This window comes from Peromyscus californicus, unplaced genomic scaffold, assembly GCF_007827085.1.
Source record: "Peromyscus californicus insignis strain IS unplaced genomic scaffold, ASM782708v3 Scaffold_5__1_contigs__length_169319896, whole genome shotgun sequence".
NCBI classification, from domain to species: domain Eukaryota; kingdom Metazoa; phylum Chordata; class Mammalia; order Rodentia; family Cricetidae; genus Peromyscus; species Peromyscus californicus.
The window spans coordinates 91,075,235-91,094,053 of record NW_026294573.1 but is presented as its reverse complement, the minus strand read 5'-3'; the positions used below and the strand labels follow the sequence as shown (position 1 = coordinate 91,094,053).

The 18,819-nt window shown below is 42.1% G+C and overlaps 1 protein-coding gene across 5 annotated transcripts in view; it reads right to left on the bottom strand.

Annotated features, from left to right (window-relative positions):
* Elp1 (elongator acetyltransferase complex subunit 1) overlaps nucleotides 1-18,819 on the bottom strand; it is a 65,889-nt gene that overhangs the window by 30,076 nt on the left and 16,994 nt on the right. For all 5 annotated transcript variants that reach the window (XM_052717143.1, XM_052717140.1, XM_052717142.1 and 2 more), the window contains exons 9-22: nucleotides 18,206-18,329; nucleotides 17,220-17,313; nucleotides 14,244-14,474; nucleotides 12,791-12,961; nucleotides 11,867-11,966; nucleotides 8,734-8,916; nucleotides 6,073-6,179; nucleotides 5,201-5,304; nucleotides 2,976-3,029; nucleotides 2,780-2,885; nucleotides 1,671-1,786; nucleotides 1,243-1,316; nucleotides 894-972; nucleotides 725-804 (exon numbers count right to left, since the gene is read on the bottom strand). In XM_052717143.1, coding sequence (XP_052573103.1) covers nucleotides 725-804; nucleotides 894-972; nucleotides 1,243-1,316; nucleotides 1,671-1,786; nucleotides 2,780-2,885; nucleotides 2,976-3,029; nucleotides 5,201-5,304; nucleotides 6,073-6,179; nucleotides 8,734-8,916; nucleotides 11,867-11,966; nucleotides 12,791-12,961; nucleotides 14,244-14,474; nucleotides 17,220-17,313; nucleotides 18,206-18,329 — 1,623 coding nt within the window. The remainder of the gene's footprint in view (nucleotides 1-724; nucleotides 805-893; nucleotides 973-1,242; nucleotides 1,317-1,670; nucleotides 1,787-2,779; nucleotides 2,886-2,975; nucleotides 3,030-5,200; nucleotides 5,305-6,072; nucleotides 6,180-8,733; nucleotides 8,917-11,866; nucleotides 11,967-12,790; nucleotides 12,962-14,243; nucleotides 14,475-17,219; nucleotides 17,314-18,205; nucleotides 18,330-18,819) is intronic.

Sequence of the window (18,819 nt, the reverse complement as noted above, 5' to 3'; positions counted from 1 at the left end):
TGTATTCACACCATAGTAAATACTTTCTGGCTACATTATGCTGTTAAACAGACAAGGCTGACCTGTGCTGAAACACTGAACAGTAACTGCCCAAGAGCTGGGGCACAAGGACTAACAGAGAATAGATGTGTTGGATTAAATGATATGTAAGCATGTGCTGAAACTCACTGGATGGAATACTAGACATTCTGCAGCAGTTAACTACCCCACACTAAGAGTATAAAATGCGACCCAAGGTGAAGTAAATGGAGCGCTGTCTTCAACTTCCTTTGCCATCTATCTAAACCAAGAAGAGTGTGGGTGGGTCATGGATAGCAATAAAGGCACATAGAGCAGGACAGCAGGAACTACAGAAACTGGGTGGGATCACTAGACGTTTCCAACAGTCAACATCTTCCTAGCTTAGAAAGTTTCATTAAGAAGTTGGTGGGAAAAATCATCACAGAGAAAGGATCATATTTGAAGCTAAACTCATGAGAAGAATAGTTTTACAGCAAACCTAAGAAACAAGCCAAATAACAATTCAGGATGAGAGCTGTAAAATCAGTTTTAAAACTGCTGTTGCTAAGGGTCTAGAGCAAAAACCCTACTGGGCCCTGTTACAATACTGTTACAATGACTTATTATATGAAAGAGACTTTTGTTCTTCAGCTACATGGGTTTGATTTCTTTATCAAAAGACAATACTTAGAATATGACACTCACGTGTTATCAAAATACTTACTTTAGTTCTGTGAAAAACAAGTTAATATGATTTACAGAATCAATCTGCTTTACGAAAGTTTCCACATTTTCAAGAAATACCTATCAAACAACAAAATGTACAAGCACTTTAGTTCAGATCATCTTCACTCAAGAATAAAGTTAGAGGACAAGTCAGATGCACACACTACCTTAGGGTTATGATCATAAATCAGATTGAGGTTAATTCTCAGTTTTCTCATGCATTCAAATGCTTCCTTAAACTTAAGTCTGCAAAGACAGAGAAAATAGATAAAAAGCGTATTTCATGAGAAACTAGTTCCCTGGCCTAGTGTATTTTCATTACAACACAGACCAGCTACAACATGATTACAGCGATTATAATAAACAAGTTCTCCTGGTTTTTAGTCTGAAATTACAGAAGGAAAAAATAACAGGTGGTACACTTTTTTTCCTTTCCAAATGTATATAGTTTAGTTACCACAGGAGCCTGGACTGTATGTCCTTACATGCACACAGGTACAGTCACACACAGCTTACTTGTCCAGCCACTTCCGAATCTGAGCCAAGACCAAGGCCCGATGATGAACAACTTCCAAGTTTCCCCTCGGCATCTCAAAAGAAATCAAAACATCTCTAGTCAATTGGAAACCACTGAAGCAGCAGAACGCAGTTCTATTTAATTTGCCCTGAACCACCACAATGCTATAATAAATATAAATATAATATAAAATTAATAGAATCCAGTTGTGCTCAATGTTTATCTTGATTTTCATGCAAGTTTCCCTTTAAACTTTATTGGTCGGAGCTTGTATCAATCGACACTCCTTCACATACAACCAACATATAGCCAAGAAAAAAGGGTTTTAACCTGCTGAAGAGTGCCATAGTCTAAAATAAAATGCAGCTTGTCAGTACTCTGTGGTGGTGACTGGACCATAACAGGAAGTCTGAAGAATCGAGCTTACCTGTAGTATAAGCTTTGTGTCCTGGGGAACAACTGTGACAATCCGTGAACCCCTCTCCACTTTCCGTAGAATTTCTCTATTGGCCTCATTATTACCACACAGACCAGCCTGTAACACTAAAAATACCACTGCCTGAGACTTGAGAATGACATAGAAAGCCACATTCCATTAACTGCCACTGAAGATGCCCAGCATCTGAAACTCAGTTAATGTCCAGTTCTTTGCTCTCCCACTCAGCCTCAAGATTCCTGGCCCTTCCTGTAATCTCACTTCTGGGAAGGGCCCTCTCTTTATAGAGCCCTCACACACATTCACATACACAGCTTCTTAAGCAATTCGAAAATATAGGGATTGGAGCAGCTTTTCTATTTCTTAGCATTACTTTCACATTATGGTATACTAGTGGCAGAAAGAGTTCCTGTTTCCAAGTCAGCAACCAAGAAAACAAACTGGCCTTTTGGAATAAGGACACATTGGGGAGAGGGGAAGGTAATGTAATAAAACTCAGTACTAATCCCCTACAAATCTCAAGGTGATGTCCAGAAGTACAATGGCAGTTGAGCAATGAGAAAGAACCATTACGAAGAGTTAGAGCATATAGCCAGTAGGGGATGTGTGTGGGAACTAAGTATTAGATGAGCTGGATAATAAAATTTCATGAAGAATTTTTTAGAATGTGTTACTTAAGTTAGAATTTATTTGTGGAGTCTCTAGTAACTGAAACAGAATGATTTAGCAAAGATACTATGTTGAGGAGGTTAGAGAGGTAGCCTGGGGTGAAGAGTGTGCACTGCTATTTCAGAGGACCCAAATTCAGATCCTAATGCCCACACTGGGTAACTAACAATTGATTGTAATTCCAGCTTTCAGAGGCCTATACCCACACACACATACCCATACATAGGTGCGGGTATTCATGTTCGCACATACACCAACACAATGTAAAAAAAAAAAAAAAAAAAATTTAAAAAATACTATATCAAAGAAGCTAATAAGTGAGCCTAGGACTCTGTGGTAAACAGCCAAAGTAGATAAAGAATTTAAAAGTCATCAAGACTTCAAGACACTAGAAAAAGGGAATATCTCCATTTTGTAAAGGAAAAGCTTACTTTTAATTGAAGCATCCTTCAGGAAAAAACACTGGCAGGTATGGGAGTGGGTTGTCAACAGTAAAAACTCATCACACACTGCAAATGACGTGATATTTGATGCAACCTGCAACAGACAAAACAGGCCCAAGGGAAGTCAGATATTGTACTTGGAAACAACACTGTGATAAGGAGCTACCAAACCAAGCCTAGATACCTCAGTGCCATTGACGAAAAAGCGACACCTGTCAGTCAGACCAAGGACACACTCCTGCAAAGAAATGAAACTCATATTACAAGCAACTCTACTCACAAGCACTTAAACCTATGGTCTTTACCATACAGTTCTAGCGCTCTGTGATTCCCTAAGCCTCTGTAATCAGGACTGGATGTAGACAGCTAAGCCAGGGCCAGTGCCATGCACAGTGGATACACCACCACCCAATCAAGCAGGCCACGCTCTCGACTGCGCTGATTTTGAATTTGTCTCATCCCCTTCGTTGACTCTACCTCCAAAAGTCTATGTTGACCTCTCATCCTATCTCCATTCCTCTCCATCCTACTCTGAGCAGCTACAACCACATATCGAATATGAAGGAGAACACATCTCTCTGATGATTAAAAAATACCAGTAGTTTTATCCTTTTCAGAGAGGGTAAGGGGGTTCACTTTTATCAGATTAAAAAGAAAAAGTAGTGCTTATTTCTCTTCACTCCCAACATTTCTGTTCATCTAGGCCAAGTGAAGAGTCTTGCTGAACAGTGACTTATACTCCTGGCAGGGACAAAGTCCTGGCCTCTGCCCGTGCCACCTCAAGTGGGAAGGACAGCATCATACCTCAAGCAGAAGACCTGAGCCAGGATGTATACAATACAAGGAGGCTGTGGCCTGCAGCATCTGCCTTGACCTGCCAAGTACTGTGCCCATCTTTCTAAACTCAAAGGGTTTCAAGAACCTTCTCCTGGGGCCACTCTCCCTTTCTAGGACCAGCTTTCTCCTCTGTGTCTCAGCACACTCACCACAGCAGTCCCAGAGGCTTTCTTGAACTATCATCATCAGAACTATCATCCTCTAGTTATCCCCAAACACCTCACTGTTTGCTACCATCATACACTGTTCCTTGCCTTCACTCTCCTGTCAAAAGGAATGATTTTATCTATATCAAAAGAAGGTGTGGTTGTAGAAGTAACCGTCTTATTAAATAAGAAACACAGAGCCAATGCAAAGATGAAAGCCCAAGAGGTCAGAGCTAAGAGCCTTACCCTTCACTGCTGCAGCTATCCTCTTCAGCCAAAAGACCTACTTCCTGTGTGTTTGTCTTTATATAAACTTTCTGTTCTGCCTTCTCATTGGTTGTAAACCCAACCACATGACCACCTCGCCACTGCCTGTCTGTATAGACCTCCAGGTCTTCTATGGTTGGTATTGAGATTAAAGGCGTGTGTCTCCATGCTGGCTGTATCCTTGAACACACAGAGATCCGCCTAGCTCTGCCTCCCAAGAGCTGGGATTAAAGGCGTGCATCACCACCACCCAGCTTCTACAATGGCTTGCTATTAGCTCTGACCCCCAGGCAACTTTATTTATTAACATTCAAATAAAATCACATTTCAGTACAAATAAAATATCACCATATGTGGTAATTTAAATGACTATGGCACGCATAGGCTCATATAGCTGAATATTTGGTTCCCAGTTGGTGGAACTGTTTGGAAAGGATTAGGAGGTGTGGCCTTACTGGAGGAGTTATGCCACTGGGGGCAGGCTTTGATGTTTCCAAAGCCCAGCAGAGTGCTCACTCACACTCTCTCGCTTGTATTCTCATATTCTCTCTCTCTCTCTCTCTCTCTCTCTCTCTCTCTCTCTCTCTCTCTCTCTCTCTGCCTTGTGGTTGTCTCAACATGTAAACTCTTAGCTACTGTTCAGTACCATGCATGCCTACCTACTGATACACCCCCACCATGATGATCATGGATTCTGCTACCCTCTGGAATATCAAGCTTCCAAATTAAATGCTTTCTTTTGTAAGTTCCCATGGTTATGGTGTCTTACCATGGCAATTGAAAAGTAACTAAGACAGAAGTTGTTTTGTTTTATAACTACTATATCCTACAACTCATCAAATACAATCTGTTGAATATTATTCTTCAGAATGTATACTTTCATCATAAGGTATTTAATAAAGCTTTGAGTACTCTGTGAGATATGAAACTGGCTAATTACACATATTATCTCCCTAAATTCTCTCCTGAACGCTGAAAGACTGACTTTCCCCTTTACTATATGAAGAAGGTGGAGGTCAAGAGAGAAAGAGAATTTCCTGTCACTGCCCTGGGATTCAGCGGCAACATAGGTCCAGCTACAAGACCCATGCTTTTACACCCAATGTCCTTGGCACTAACTATTTATTCTTCATAGTCAATTTTCCCGTGCTTTATTTACCTGCCCTCCAATCATAGCCATTTCCATTTGTGTGCATGGATGAGCAAATCGAACACGAAGTCCTTCAGAGCTCTTCCATGGTTCCACAGCCAGAGACGGTGATTCTGTTGTAAGATTAGCAAATTTAGTTTATAAATAGCTCATCAGCTCTTTCTTGTGAGGTGTTGAAAGAACAAAATAAATAACATCCCCATCTCACCTCCCAAAAAGGAAACCAACACCAAACAAAACACAGCATGCAATTTGGATTTCTCTCCATTCATTAGGATACTCCAAACAGGAGCAGACTAGGCCCGCCAACACTGCTCTCCAGCATGGCATCCTGGGGTAGCAGGCTTAGCCGTTGGGTTGAGGTGTAACTCAGCAATACAGTGCTTGCCTAGTGTGCATGAAGCCCTAGGCTGGAATCTCAGCATGGCAAATAAGCAAAAGTCAACTAACAACCAAGTAAAGTAAGTCAGATTCATAAAGACAAGCACCACACGTTCTGTCTTATACAGACACTAGACTTTAATCTCTATAATGTATGGAGTGTGGGTATAGGTCATGATACCACGAAGGAGATCAAAAAATGGGAAGAAGAGTCCTGGAAGGGTGGAAGAAAAAAGAGGGTAACAGGGTACAAGTGACATAAAAGCAGGAGGGAGTTAGGAGACCACCAGGAGGAGTGGGGAAGGATGATCAACAAAAACAATGCATGGAAATGCCATAATGAAAACTATTACTTTGTATGCTAAAAATAATAACTAAAAAAGATTGGGAATAAACAATCTCCAATAAATAACCAAGTAGCACTGACAAGATACTCGCAAGTACATAGTCTCAAGAATTATTTATTTATAAGTCTGCTTTCCTAAAATTCTGACACTCACCCCAAAGGCATCTGAGCACCTGGCCATCAGCCAGCTGTACCACTGATGACTTGGTCTTGGAACTGCAACATAAACCAATGATGACCCCATCCACTGTCACAGATGAACTAAAGCAAAAAGCAAGCAAGCAAACAAACAAACACAAAAATTGGAGGTAAGTATAAAAGAGGTAATCTTTCTTTAAAATGGAGACATTTCACTGATTTTGCCATAGTGAAAACTAACAATGACCCTTTGGGGATACACTGCCCGAGTCAATGTAATACATAAACTCTTTACACACAGAGTGCAAGAGTCACAGATACAGACAGACAGACTGACACACTTCTCCAGAGCCAGTATAAGCTGGCTGTCTACCCTAGAGGAACAGCATTCCCACTCAGGTAGTAGCTCATTATAATGTACTGCAGTTTATTGATTTCCTTATGTATTCTTTTTTGGTATGTTTGTTGGTTTGTTTGCTTTTGAGACAGGGTCTCACTATGTAGCTCTGGCTGTCCTGGAACTCACTATGTAGACCAGGCTGGCCTTGAACTTACAGAGATCCTCCTGCCTCTGCCTCCGGAGAACTGGGATTAAAGGCATGCACCACTACACTCAGCTTCCTTATGTATTCTAACATTTAAACTACACCAGCTGGGCCTGGTGAGAACAGCCTGTAATCTCCCAGCTACTGAGGGAGCTTAGGAAGGACAACTGCAAGTTCCAGAGATGCCTGGGCTACAGGGTAAATTCAATGTCATCCTGGGCCATTTATTGAAATCCTGTCTCAAATTTAAAAAAGTAAAAAGAACACTGAGGGGGGCTGTAAAGATGGCAAAGAGATTTAGAGCACTGGTTGCTCTTCCACAAGACCCAAGTTCGGTTCCTAGTACCCACATGGTTGCTCACAATGACCTGTAACTCAGTTCCAGGAGATCTGATGCCCTCTCTGGCATCCATGGGCACTGCACGTACATGGTGCACATACATTCCAAACACCCATAAACATAAGCACAAACATAAAGAAAAAAAGAAGGCTGAGGACATATGCTTCCCTAGCATATTCAGGGCCTCATATTCAACCTTCAATACCACTAAATACATAAATAAATAAATGACGGAGAAAAATACAATTTCTTAAAGGAGAAGGAACCTATAAAAACAAAGCCAATGCTAGGATTCTATTCAAGGAGCTACCTTATTTTTAACTAATCTTAAAAAAAAAGAGGGAAGAGAAGTAAACTCTAAAAACAGGTTCATTTCTCCACCACGACCTCGAATTTTGTGAGGGACAAACTACCTTCCAGAGATTATGAGAAGACGGAGCCAGACAATGGGACTGGGTCCTGCTTGAGCAGACAACTCAGTTGATTCTTTACACCTCAGAGGCCAGTCCTCAAGTGGAAAGTGCTGATAGCACATGTCAAAGAGTGTGTACAAAGAGAAAAAGTGAACTCATATGGGTACAACACACAGAAGAGCATGCTTACAGTGTGCAGCACAGTAAACGCAGGCTACCGACAGTTCTTAACTGATTGAGTGCCATTCTATCTCTTAAAGACATTAGTATTTATTAGTATTTATATGAACAAAAAGCAGTCTTTTGCCGGGCGGTGGTGGCGCACGCCTTTAATCCCAGCACTCGGGAGGCAGAGCCAGGTGGATCTCTGTGAGTTCGAGGTCAGCCTGGACTACCAAGTGAGTTCCAGGAAAGGCGCAAAGCTACACAGAGAAACCCTGTCTCAAAAAACCAAAAAAAAAAAAAAAAAGCAGTCTTTTGAGAAACAAAAATTAAAACAACAGAATCATAAATGACTTATTTACTTAGATCCCTAATGTTGAAGAAGTTAGAAACTACAGAAATGTAGACATTTCTAATCCAAACTGTTGTGTTTATCAGAAAGCAGGGTTCTGCCAAATTCAGGGCAGCACGTATCTCCTGCAGAACACAGTCAACATGGAGATCTTCACAGGAGGCTTCTTTAAGATAGCATGAAGCTTTGTGAGTTACCATCAGAATGTGATCTAATAGGTAGGCCTTTAGTTACAAATCAATGTGAAGGTTAACATGAGCACAAGACTAAGCAGTCAGTCTTCCACTGGAAACCTGAAGTATTCTGGGAGCTGGCTAGACACTTTCTCAACTATCCCCCAGAGCTTGAATGACAGAAGAGTCTGCAGTTGTCAACACTGTTCTATGACACAGGTGAAGTCATGAATCAAACAAGCTCAGGCCCAGGGAATAGGAACTGACAACGAAAGAGGCTTCTAGTGTGAACAAAGCCACACACAGAAGAGGGGGGCCAAGTTTGCTATTACTACTTAAAAATAAATGTAGTTATATATGTTTCTTTACTACATTGGCCCATGAGAACTGACCACTGTAATTACCTGTTAAAATCAATTGTAAACTCTAATGATTACTTTCTGAATAACTGGACGAATACGTGGATAACTGATTAAAATACTTGACAAATGTTTTGCGCTTCTGATATGCTCCTTTTTACTACTTCCTGACACAGCTTTGATCTATTGTTTTGACATGACACAAACTACATCCAGGCCTCTTGCTATGTGTCTCCTCCTCCTCCTCCTCCTCAGCCTTGCCCATGTCCATACACACAATGTGTAACTTCACTGTCAATTTTACAGACTGAATACAGGGATGAACCATCATACCTGACATTCATCTGTCCTTGCTCCTCCTCCACCTCCGAAGGGGCCACAGTCAATCGGTGAAGGACAGACTGCAGGCTGCAGTGGCTGTGGCTTACGGCCAGGAAAACGTCTTCTTCAATCCAGGTGAGAAGGCTCAGTTGCAGTGGGTTTACCTCCTCATCTCCAGTGTTCTCAAACTGAATTCTGTTTCAAATATTCAAGAATATCCACGATAAGAATAAAGCTTTAACTCACTGAACTTTAAAACCTTTCCTTATAAAGGAAAAATACAGCCAACTCCTTATTCCTTAGAGAAACAGACCCTGAGCTACAGCTCTGAATAAACCATCTGTACCAACTGCCACTCTTAATTCCCTAAGACTCGAGGAACCATGGAAGAGGAGCCTGAAGAAAGGAGCTGGAGTGCTGTCTTCTGGACACGACGTGGCTGTTGCAATCAAGGATTCAAGCAGCAGTAGGGCTGCCTGTCACACCTGCAGCACAGTGGGCATGGGCGATCCCTAGGCCCCACCCTCCTATGGAGCCAGTGGCAGCTGACAGTGGCTGGAGCAGTAGAGTTGCTCTTCTTTGAGGATGTAGCACCAGGTAGGAAGCCATGGTCCAGGGAATGCCTCTGTACTCATGCACACATGGGCATCACTAGCTGGACTCAGTTGTTATACAAAAGAAGACATAAAGGTAGGAGGATTACATTTGGGGGAGGGAATGGCAAGGCATGAGTTGGAGGGAAATCTCCATTTGCTAGATAAGACCATATTTCATTGGATACATGCACGAAAGCCTCAAGAATAAAGAAAAAAGCCCTATGCTAAAACCAAATACAGAGCCCTCCAAAATAATGTTTGTCTGACTTAAGAATGTAGGATTTATTTTAAGTACACTTCCTCATATCCTTAGATCTCTATATTTGAGGAGTATCATTTTGAAATTGGCTATGTAAGAAAATTCCCCACCCTTCTGCCTAAGCTACTGAATCACAGGGCCATCCCAAGTCAACAATGACCAGCATATAAACCGTATACTGGCAGGTATCTGCCTCAGAAGACAGGGCCCTTCCCGAAGCACCTCACATCCAAACAACTAATAAACTGGCACAGCTTCCTTGCTTCTAACACTTTCCTGATCTGGGCATTGTTTTGTCACCTCTCAAAGGAGAATTCCCGTCCCTGGGTCCAGTGGAAGTCAGCAGTAGCTACTTAAGAAGCTGGTCTGTAGCACGATCTGCCTGTTCAGTCAGCCCCCCTCAATACTGTCTCCACTGTACACAGCTAGCCCAGAGTCCTTGCCACACAGGCCTTCCTGGCTCTGGTTCTCACCAGCTTCCTCCTAATTCTTTCCCAATCCAAATCAGTTCTTCCCTAAGGATCAAAATGAAGACTCATGTCTCCTATTTTCTCTGAATGACTGACTGACCTTCCTCTTGATTTTTGTTTTTATGTGGGGGAGTGGGTTTTGAGACAGGGTTTCTCTGTGTAGTTTTGGTGCCTGTCCTGGAACTCACTCTGTACTCCAGAGTGGCCTTGAACTCACAGAGATCCGCCTGGCTCTGCCTCCCTGAGTGCTGGGATTAAAGGCGTGCACTTAGGTCCTCAAGCTTGCCAGCCAAACACTTTGCTGGCTGAGCTATCTCCACAGTCCCAAGGAATTGTTTGAAAATAAGTTTATGATTATCAGTAAATGTTTGATTTGTACACTATTTTACCTATCTATATATCCATGGTCACATAAAACCTACTTAGTAAAAAAAGGGTCGTGAACTGAAGAATTTAAGGAGCCCTGTTCTAAACTGCCTCACTCTTAATCTGAATTATATCTCTGTCTAGTGATTTCAAATTATATGTTAAAATTCGGATCTGGAGCTGGGCAGTGGTGGCACATGCCTTTGATCCCAGCACTTGGGAGGCAGAGGCAGGCAGATGTCTGTGAATTCAAGACAGCCTGGTCTACAGAGTGAGATCCAGAACAGCCAGAGATGTTACACAGAGAAACCCTGTCTCCAAAAACAAAAACAAACAAAAATGGATCTGGACTACTCCCCAGAAGGCCCCTGTGTTAGGCTTGGACTCTAACCTCTGTAACACTGAAAGAACAGAATGATAAGGAGATGAGGCTAGAAGTTTTAGATCACTAAAAGAATGCCCTCACCTCAGAGAGGTGTGACTCTAGTTCTCTACCCACAGCTGCCATGAAGTGAGTGGGTCTCTTCCATCACATGCTACAATCATGAAGCCACTGCCAAAGCCATGAGGCCGACAGGTTGTTAAAACCCCAAACCCTGGGAGTCAGACTAAACCTTTCCTTCTTAAGCTGCTAGATGTCTAGCATTTACTGTGGTAACTGGAGAGCTGCCTAACAGAGTGTACAATGACGGAATAGGAGCCCTTTAAAAGCTTATCAGCATTCCATACACAGGCAGCAAAGCATACACTTCCTTGAAAACTAGGTATGTATTAAATATACGACTCATACCTAAAATCCCTTCCTAGTTTCTCTCACTTGTACTTGCTTCTATTAATTCTGTACTGGGTGTCCCTGATAATTAAGAACAGGAACACTCTGAACTGAACAGAATCAAACCCTGGCTTCTGCAGTCAGCAGGTCCACGATCCTGGGTAACTCCGTTCTCTTACTTGTTGGTGCTCTGTAGCCAGATGTGGCTTCCATGCCCTTCTGCAAATGCCTCCAGTGGGCCCGAGGTAGTTAATTACACCCACTCATTTGTACCGCTGTTTCAAAGGGAAAGTGTGCTCTGATTTCAACCTGAGAGTCTAAAATGATTAACACTCAGAAAGAAATCCTGTAATCTGGACTAAGACCAGGATAGAAGCTGAACTGGGTCATCCACATACTAGCGCCATGTATATGGCCATTTATGTGAGGGAATGTAACTGTGCCTTGGTGTCTGTTCCTCCGTCTTCCTGTGGGAGTCTCCCAAGAGAACAAAGCAGTTGTGGGAAGAAGAGTTTCCTTGCCACCGTAATATATGGCACACAGTAAAACTAAGTGATTGGCTTCCCTCACCAGGCTCAGCTGGTGTACCTACTTCACCTTCCCCAGGATACAGGCTGGATGAATTCAGGACAGAATGCTACCTAATTCCACTCCCAGAGATGCAAAATATTTAGGAACCTACATGTATCTCTTTTCCAGATGAGGTGTTCTAAGGGGAACTTTAAATCCATTTCCACCCACAGCTCCCAGTTTCACAGTGGGATCCATGTTTGGCTGATCACCTAGAAAACAAAAATGCAAACATCATTGCACGCTATTTCTCTGAAGACCAAGAATGTAGGGTCTTATGACTAGTGGGTTCTAGAAGACAAATGAAGCAATCTAAGAAATAATGACATTTCAACCTCCTTCTTGAATCGCCACATACCTTTCAGGCTCAATCAAAACCTGCTTTTCATCAATACCATTTCAGCCACAGTTCTCACCAGTAAAGACAACTCTTTAGCAGGGCCAAGGGAGGGGCTACCTTTAATTTTGCCAAATACAAATAGACTAGATATTATAAATAGACTAGATAGTGCAACTGTAATTCTTTCTTGATAATTGTTTTGTTATCTGTAATTTTACTATGTGAAAGTTAAAATCTTCCTTTTTTAAAAAAAAAAGGGGAAGTGCTGTGGATATTGCTCTGTATAAATAAAATGCTGATTGGCCAGTAGCCAGGCAGGAAGTATAGGCAGGACAAGGAGAGAGGAGAATTCTGGAAAGTGGAAGGCTGAGGCTGAGAGATGCTGCCAGCCGCCACCATGAAAAGTGAGATGTAAGGTACCAGTAAGCCACGAGCCACATGGCAACTTACAGAATAATAGACATGGGTTAATTTAAGATATAAGAACTAGATAACAAGAAGCCTGCTGTGGCCATACAGTTTGCAAGCAATATAAGTCTCCGTGTGTTTACTTGGTTGGGTCTAAGCGGCAGGACTGGAGGGTGAGAGAGATTTGTCCTGACCGTGGGCCAGGCAGGACTGGAGAAAACTCCAGCTACACTTCTGTTCTGGAGCAGGGACTGCACTGAGCTCCTTGGTCAGGGTGTTTCCACTTACCACACTTGTAGACAGAAATCTGGTTACTGGCATCGAGGACAGCAAGGTCATTGCTCTTTCCGAGGTGAGCACAGAACACGACTTGGTTCACCGGATGTGGGATCTGCAGCCGGTAGGTACACATGGGAGGTGGGATCACAGTCTGCTGGAAGACTGTTACCAACACCCTGTCTGCACAATGAAAAGGAGGATTAGCCATATGGATGTTCAGTGTGTAAAAACAGACAGGAAGCCTCACTGAAAACCTAAATGATAACTGTGTTAGGCAGCATGCAGTAGCTCTTCACAATAACTTCTGGTGTTTTCTCATTAATAAACTTAGAAACAGGGCTGGAGAGATGGCTCAGTGGTTAAGAGCACCGACTGCTCTTCCAGAGGTCCTGAGTTCAATTCCCAGCAACCACATGGTGCCCTCTGGTGGCCTGCAAGGACACATGCAGGCAGAATACTGTATACATAATAAATAAATAAATCTTAAAAAAAAAATAAATAAACTTAGAAACAGTATGGGTTCATAGAGCTCTGTTTGCACCTGGCTAGTGTGGCCTGCAGACCTACACTGCCCTTGAAAAATTAAGGTGCCAGGGATCGGGGCAAAACAACCAAGAGCTCAATGTTCCAGCTTTAAACCTGGGTCTGTAAGGAAGAGAGATTAAACTAGAGTAATCTACACCTCCAAAACCTTAAGGGCCACAATTGAGAGGCTGAGGCAGGAGGGAGGGATGCCATGGGTTCAAGGAGCCTGCTCTACACAGGGAGAACCAGGGATATATACCAAGACTCCATCTAAAAAAGACTCCCCCCAATAAAAAAGTACTTTTCTATGTATAAATTGGTAATAAGATATGACTAAGTTCTCTGTACAGAACATGATTATAGAAACCAGTATTAAAAGTACTACCCAGAACATTTAGTGCCAAGTGTGTCTATCTGCTATCAACAAACTGTCTGTGGCTATTTCATTCTACAATCCAGCTCTCCACCACTGATGCCTACATATAATTAAAAACACCAATTTTCCTCACAGGAGATAAATGTCTACGATTTGACCGAGAATCTCAGAGAAAGAGGTAGTTTACAGTGCTTAAAATAAAAAACAAAGCCAAACATAGTGGAATGCACAGCCAATACAAGGCTAACAGACCCCACTGCCCCACCCACATGGCTTCACTCTTCTCTGCAAAAGGAGAAAATTGTCAGTCTTCAACTTCAAAAGCCAGACAAGTCAATGTATAAGGCTATAAATAAATATGGTTCAACAGGGAAGTGGGGTTGGTGGAACTTGGGTTTTTAGGAGAGTACATATTCTATTTAATGACACTCCTGGTCATCAGACATCAAACAAACCAAACAACCAAAAGGACGATTTCCCCACTGTTCTGGCTAAACCAGCACATCTGCAGGCCCTGGGTTGGGACCCACATGTTCATGGGCACATTTCCCAGAAGCTTACTTCCATCAATAACAGCCACATTTGCCAAGTCACTGGTACTATTTCCGGAGCTCCGTTCAGTGGTCCAGTGCCAGTCACAGCATAGATAACGCCAGCCCTGACAGAGAATATGCAGCCGGCACGGCATCACCGGGTCCCACAGCAGAGACACGATCTGGTTCTTCCCACTGGTGCTGAAGGGCAGGCTTTGCTTGAGATACCAGTGATAGTTCCCCATGGTCCAAAGCTGGACTGTGTGGAGAAAAAGAAAGGAGGGCCATCAGAGACCAGGGAACCAAGAGGGGACAGGGGTAGCTTTGTATTTTTCCAAGAATTCTTCCTGTTTGGTCTCTCCAAAATAATTATATAATAATATCAAAAGATAGCTAAGACAATATTTCAGGACATTTCCCCCATGCAAAGTTGAGCAAGATAACCAGACTAAACATACAGCTATGCATCACACTGTAGGGATATTGTCTGCGAAATGTTAAGTCCATAGGTATCATCAAGTGCAAGCATTGCAAAGTATCCTCACACAGAATAAGACAGCTACAATGCAGTGGGGATGCAGTCCAGTGAGACTAGGGCCTAACATGTGGTCTGCTGTAGACAAAGTCCTTATGCTGTACACGGTTGTGCCAAGGTACTCTAGGCAGGTTCTGGACCAGCATCACTGTGGGTTTAAAATGCCTGTTTTCTCACAGTTCTTTGTATGCAGTTATGTCCCAGGCTATCTAGTATCAACCAATATTCAGCTGCCTGAAGATTAATATGCACTCAATCATCCCAATATGTATTAAAATGACCAATTATGTCCAAGCTGGCCTTTATCAATAGAAAACACATAAATTAAGATTTTAATTACATGAAAGAACTTATTTGAACTTTGCCACTAATTCTTAACTTAGTGATCACAGAAAATGATGTTTAGCTCTCTAATCACACCATTACAGTGTGTCTATGAAGCCATGGGCTAGCAGGCTGAACCACAGGTTTATGTAACGGAGGGCAGATACTGGGAGGACTCCTGTACTCTTGTTAGCCTGTGTCTGCCAGTGTCCTTGCTTTACATCTGGGAATCACTGGTCTTTGAGTGGCTGCATAGTCAAACAACTTGGAAGTCTGGGTCTGTTTGGTTTTGAAATTGTTATAAGTCCCTGATTAAATCCTGAACATCACCAAAAATAAATAGTTAATGTCAATATATATTCTCTCTCCCGAAACAATGAGTCCAATTCTGAGCCGAAGGCTTAGCCAGGGTTAAGAACTCCTAAAATGAATGAATAAATGAACAAACTACTCAATTACATTTCAGATTAAAAGTCCTGCTGATTAACGAGTTTGAAAGAAACTTAGAAAATAAACAAGCTAAAAGATTTATGAACACGTTCACTTCACTGTTGTTGATCATGAGATATAAATGTCTAATAGCAAAGAGTTAATTAACTGGCACAGAAGAAAATGACACAGTAATCTAAAATGATATAGATGTGCACATGGAATGGAACCTTGCTTGTGACACAGTGTCAAAGCAAGTCATGAAACAGCATGTATCGGTGGGGAGGGGTATAGAGGGAAGAAAAAGAAGGGAGAAACAGTGTAATTAAAATACAATTTCAAAATAAAACAAACAGAAAAAGTCAGCATGTATCAGCCAGGCATGGTGGCATACACCTTTAATCCCAGCAGAAGCAGACAGGCAGATTTCTGTGAATTAGAGTGCTGTGGGATGGTCTGTATGTCAAATCTGTTGCTCTGATTGGTCAATAAATAAAACACTGATTGGCCAGTGGCCAGGCAGGAAGTATAGGTGGGACTAACAGAGAGGAGAATTGAGAGAACAGGAAGGCGGAAGGAGTCACTGCCAGCCGCCGCCATGACAAGCAGCATGTGAAGACGCCGGTAAGCCACGAGCCATGTGGCAAGGTATAGATTTATAGAAATGGATTAATTTAAGATATAAGAACAGTTAGCAAGAAGCCTGCCACAGCCATACAGTTTGTAACCAATATAAGTCTCTGTGTTTACTTGCTTGGGTCTGAGCGGCTGTGGGACTGGCGGGTGACAGAGATTTGTCCTGACTGTGGGCAAGGCAGGAAAACTCTAGCTACATTAGAGACCAGCCAGGTCCACATAATAACTTGTGCTTAAAGACAAAAACAAGGAAGGAAGGAAGGGAGGGAGGGAGGGAGGGAGGGAGGGAGGGAGGGAGGGAGGGAGGAAGGAAAGAAGGAAGGAAGGAAGGAAGGAAGGAAGGAAGGAAGGAAGGAAGGAAGACAGGAAGGAAGACACCATTTACTTTAAACAGGGTTGGGGCTTGGCTCAGTGACAGAGGGCTTGCCTAGGCAGTCTAAGCCCCGGGATTAAGTTACCCAGCACTGGGGGGAAAAGAAAGTAAAAAGACAACAGACTTAATCCTAAGTCTATACTTAAATATATAGACCCAAACATCTTAAAAGCTACAAAAAAGTCTGTCTCATGTGCAACCTAATCCATTCACTCCTACAGCATTTCATTTTCTGCCCTGATGATTATGGTTATAGTTTGTCTTTGCTCTGCTAACATGTGGTGCCCTGGTCAAGCAATAATCTAGATATTGCTCTGAGAGACTTTAAATAAAATGATACCCCCACGATGTATGAAGCCTTAAAAACAAACCAGGATTCCCAGGAGAGAAGGAATTCTGTCCCAATACTGCAACACAAAATCCTGCCTGAACTTACAGCCTGCCACAGAAATTCAAACCTGCCCTCCCCTACACACACGAGCCAATTCCTTAGAAGAGAGCCAGCCACACCCCTCTTCTGTCTATAACCTACTGGTTCTGCTTCTCTAGAGAACTTTGAATAATTCATGACTGAACCCCTCTCCATCAGCATCTACCCACTTCAGGCTACACTGAGTTCACCGAAGGCTGAAGGAGGAAGGAAACCCCACAATCTTCTACTTTGATAGAACACATGAACATGAACCAAAGCTCAACAGCTGTCATACCATAGCTTTTCAGAGTAGAACTGTCCTCCCTTGGAAGGTCTTCCAGCCACACAGCAAGCACAGAGGAATCTGCATTCCATAGCAAGTTATTTACCTGGTAAGGACAAAAGACACCCCTGACTTTCAGTTATTTGTCTACTTCAAACTCTTTACAATAGTTGAATTCCTTGCACACATAAGCCAATAACTCTATACTAGAGCTGACCTCCAACTCTGTTACTAACCTAGAGTTGTTAAACCAATTTGTGAAACTGCTTTTATAAAAAAGACTTAAAATATGCATTATGCTTAAAGATTCAAATACAAATGTAACAAAAAGCAATGTAACATTTCTAGAAAAATCAAGAAATTTGACAATTAGACATAGTAATATCTTATACTATATTAAATCCATTATTATATTAGTTATACATATTCTATTAATACTTAATACTAATTATGGTATAATATAGAAAAAAAATATAGTTCCAAAAAGAAAACCTCTCTTAAAAATTTACACAAGAAATATTATCCTATATAATTTTTTAAAAGTGGTGGCGCACGCCTTTAATCCCAGCACTCGGGAGGCAGAGCCAGGAGGATCTCTATGAGTTCGAGGCCAGCCTGGACTACCAAGTGAGTTCCAGGAAAGGCGCAAAGCTACACAGAGAAACCCTGTCTCGAAAAATCCAAAAAAAAAAAAAAAAAAAAAAAGTTTACATAATTAAAGATTTCATGTATCTCCAGCCAAGACTTTAATGGTACATAGCTGCTTAATGTTTAAATATCAATCACTGGGAAACTTAGTCATCAAAATAAATAGTAAGCACTAGTGTTTCTACTTTCTTTCTGTGGTTTTTCTTAGCAGAGAAGAAATGCATTTCTGTTCTAAAGTCAAAAGCCATGTTTTCTACGCCGTAGCCTCAATTCATAACCTCTATCAAATACAAACTTCTGCAGCTGAGAAGAGTGCTCTCAACTGGATGACACAGAGTTCAGACACCTACTTTTACTTCATCTTTGAGGAAAGGAAGTGTAAACTGTCCATGAAGAAGTCCATTTTTCTCAAAAAACACAACATCTTGCTGGTTGGGCTTGTCTTGAGAAGATGCAATCAAACTGCCTGAGGGTCTAAAGCAAAGTCAAAGGTAAAGCAGTCAAAAGTTCATCCAGCGGACTAAGCGCAGGGGAGATTGACACAAAAGGCTCTTAGTTTTTCTCAGCAGGACAAAAAAAAACAACTAAAACCCCCCTTTTGCAGTAAGGTAGATAGGTGGTCGGTAGGTGGGTGCGCAGGTGGGTAGGTGTGGTGTGGTGTGTGTGTGTGTGTGTGTGTGTGTGTGTGTGTGTGTGTGTGTGTATGTGTGATTCCAAGGAAGTTTTAAGCTCACCATCTGTGTACTGGCAAGCAGTTCACGCCAGCAGGTAAGAGAAAAAAGCTAACTGGTCCCAAGGAACCGTGTGCACACAGTCTTTATGATTCAAACTGCAACTGAATGATTTTTTTTAAAAAAGTAAATGTTCTACACCATTTCAGGCATAATCTCCTAAGTAAGCCTTTTCTTTTTCAGTCAAATGACTTCCTGCTCAGGTAGGGACGGTAGCATTTCTCTCTTGAAAT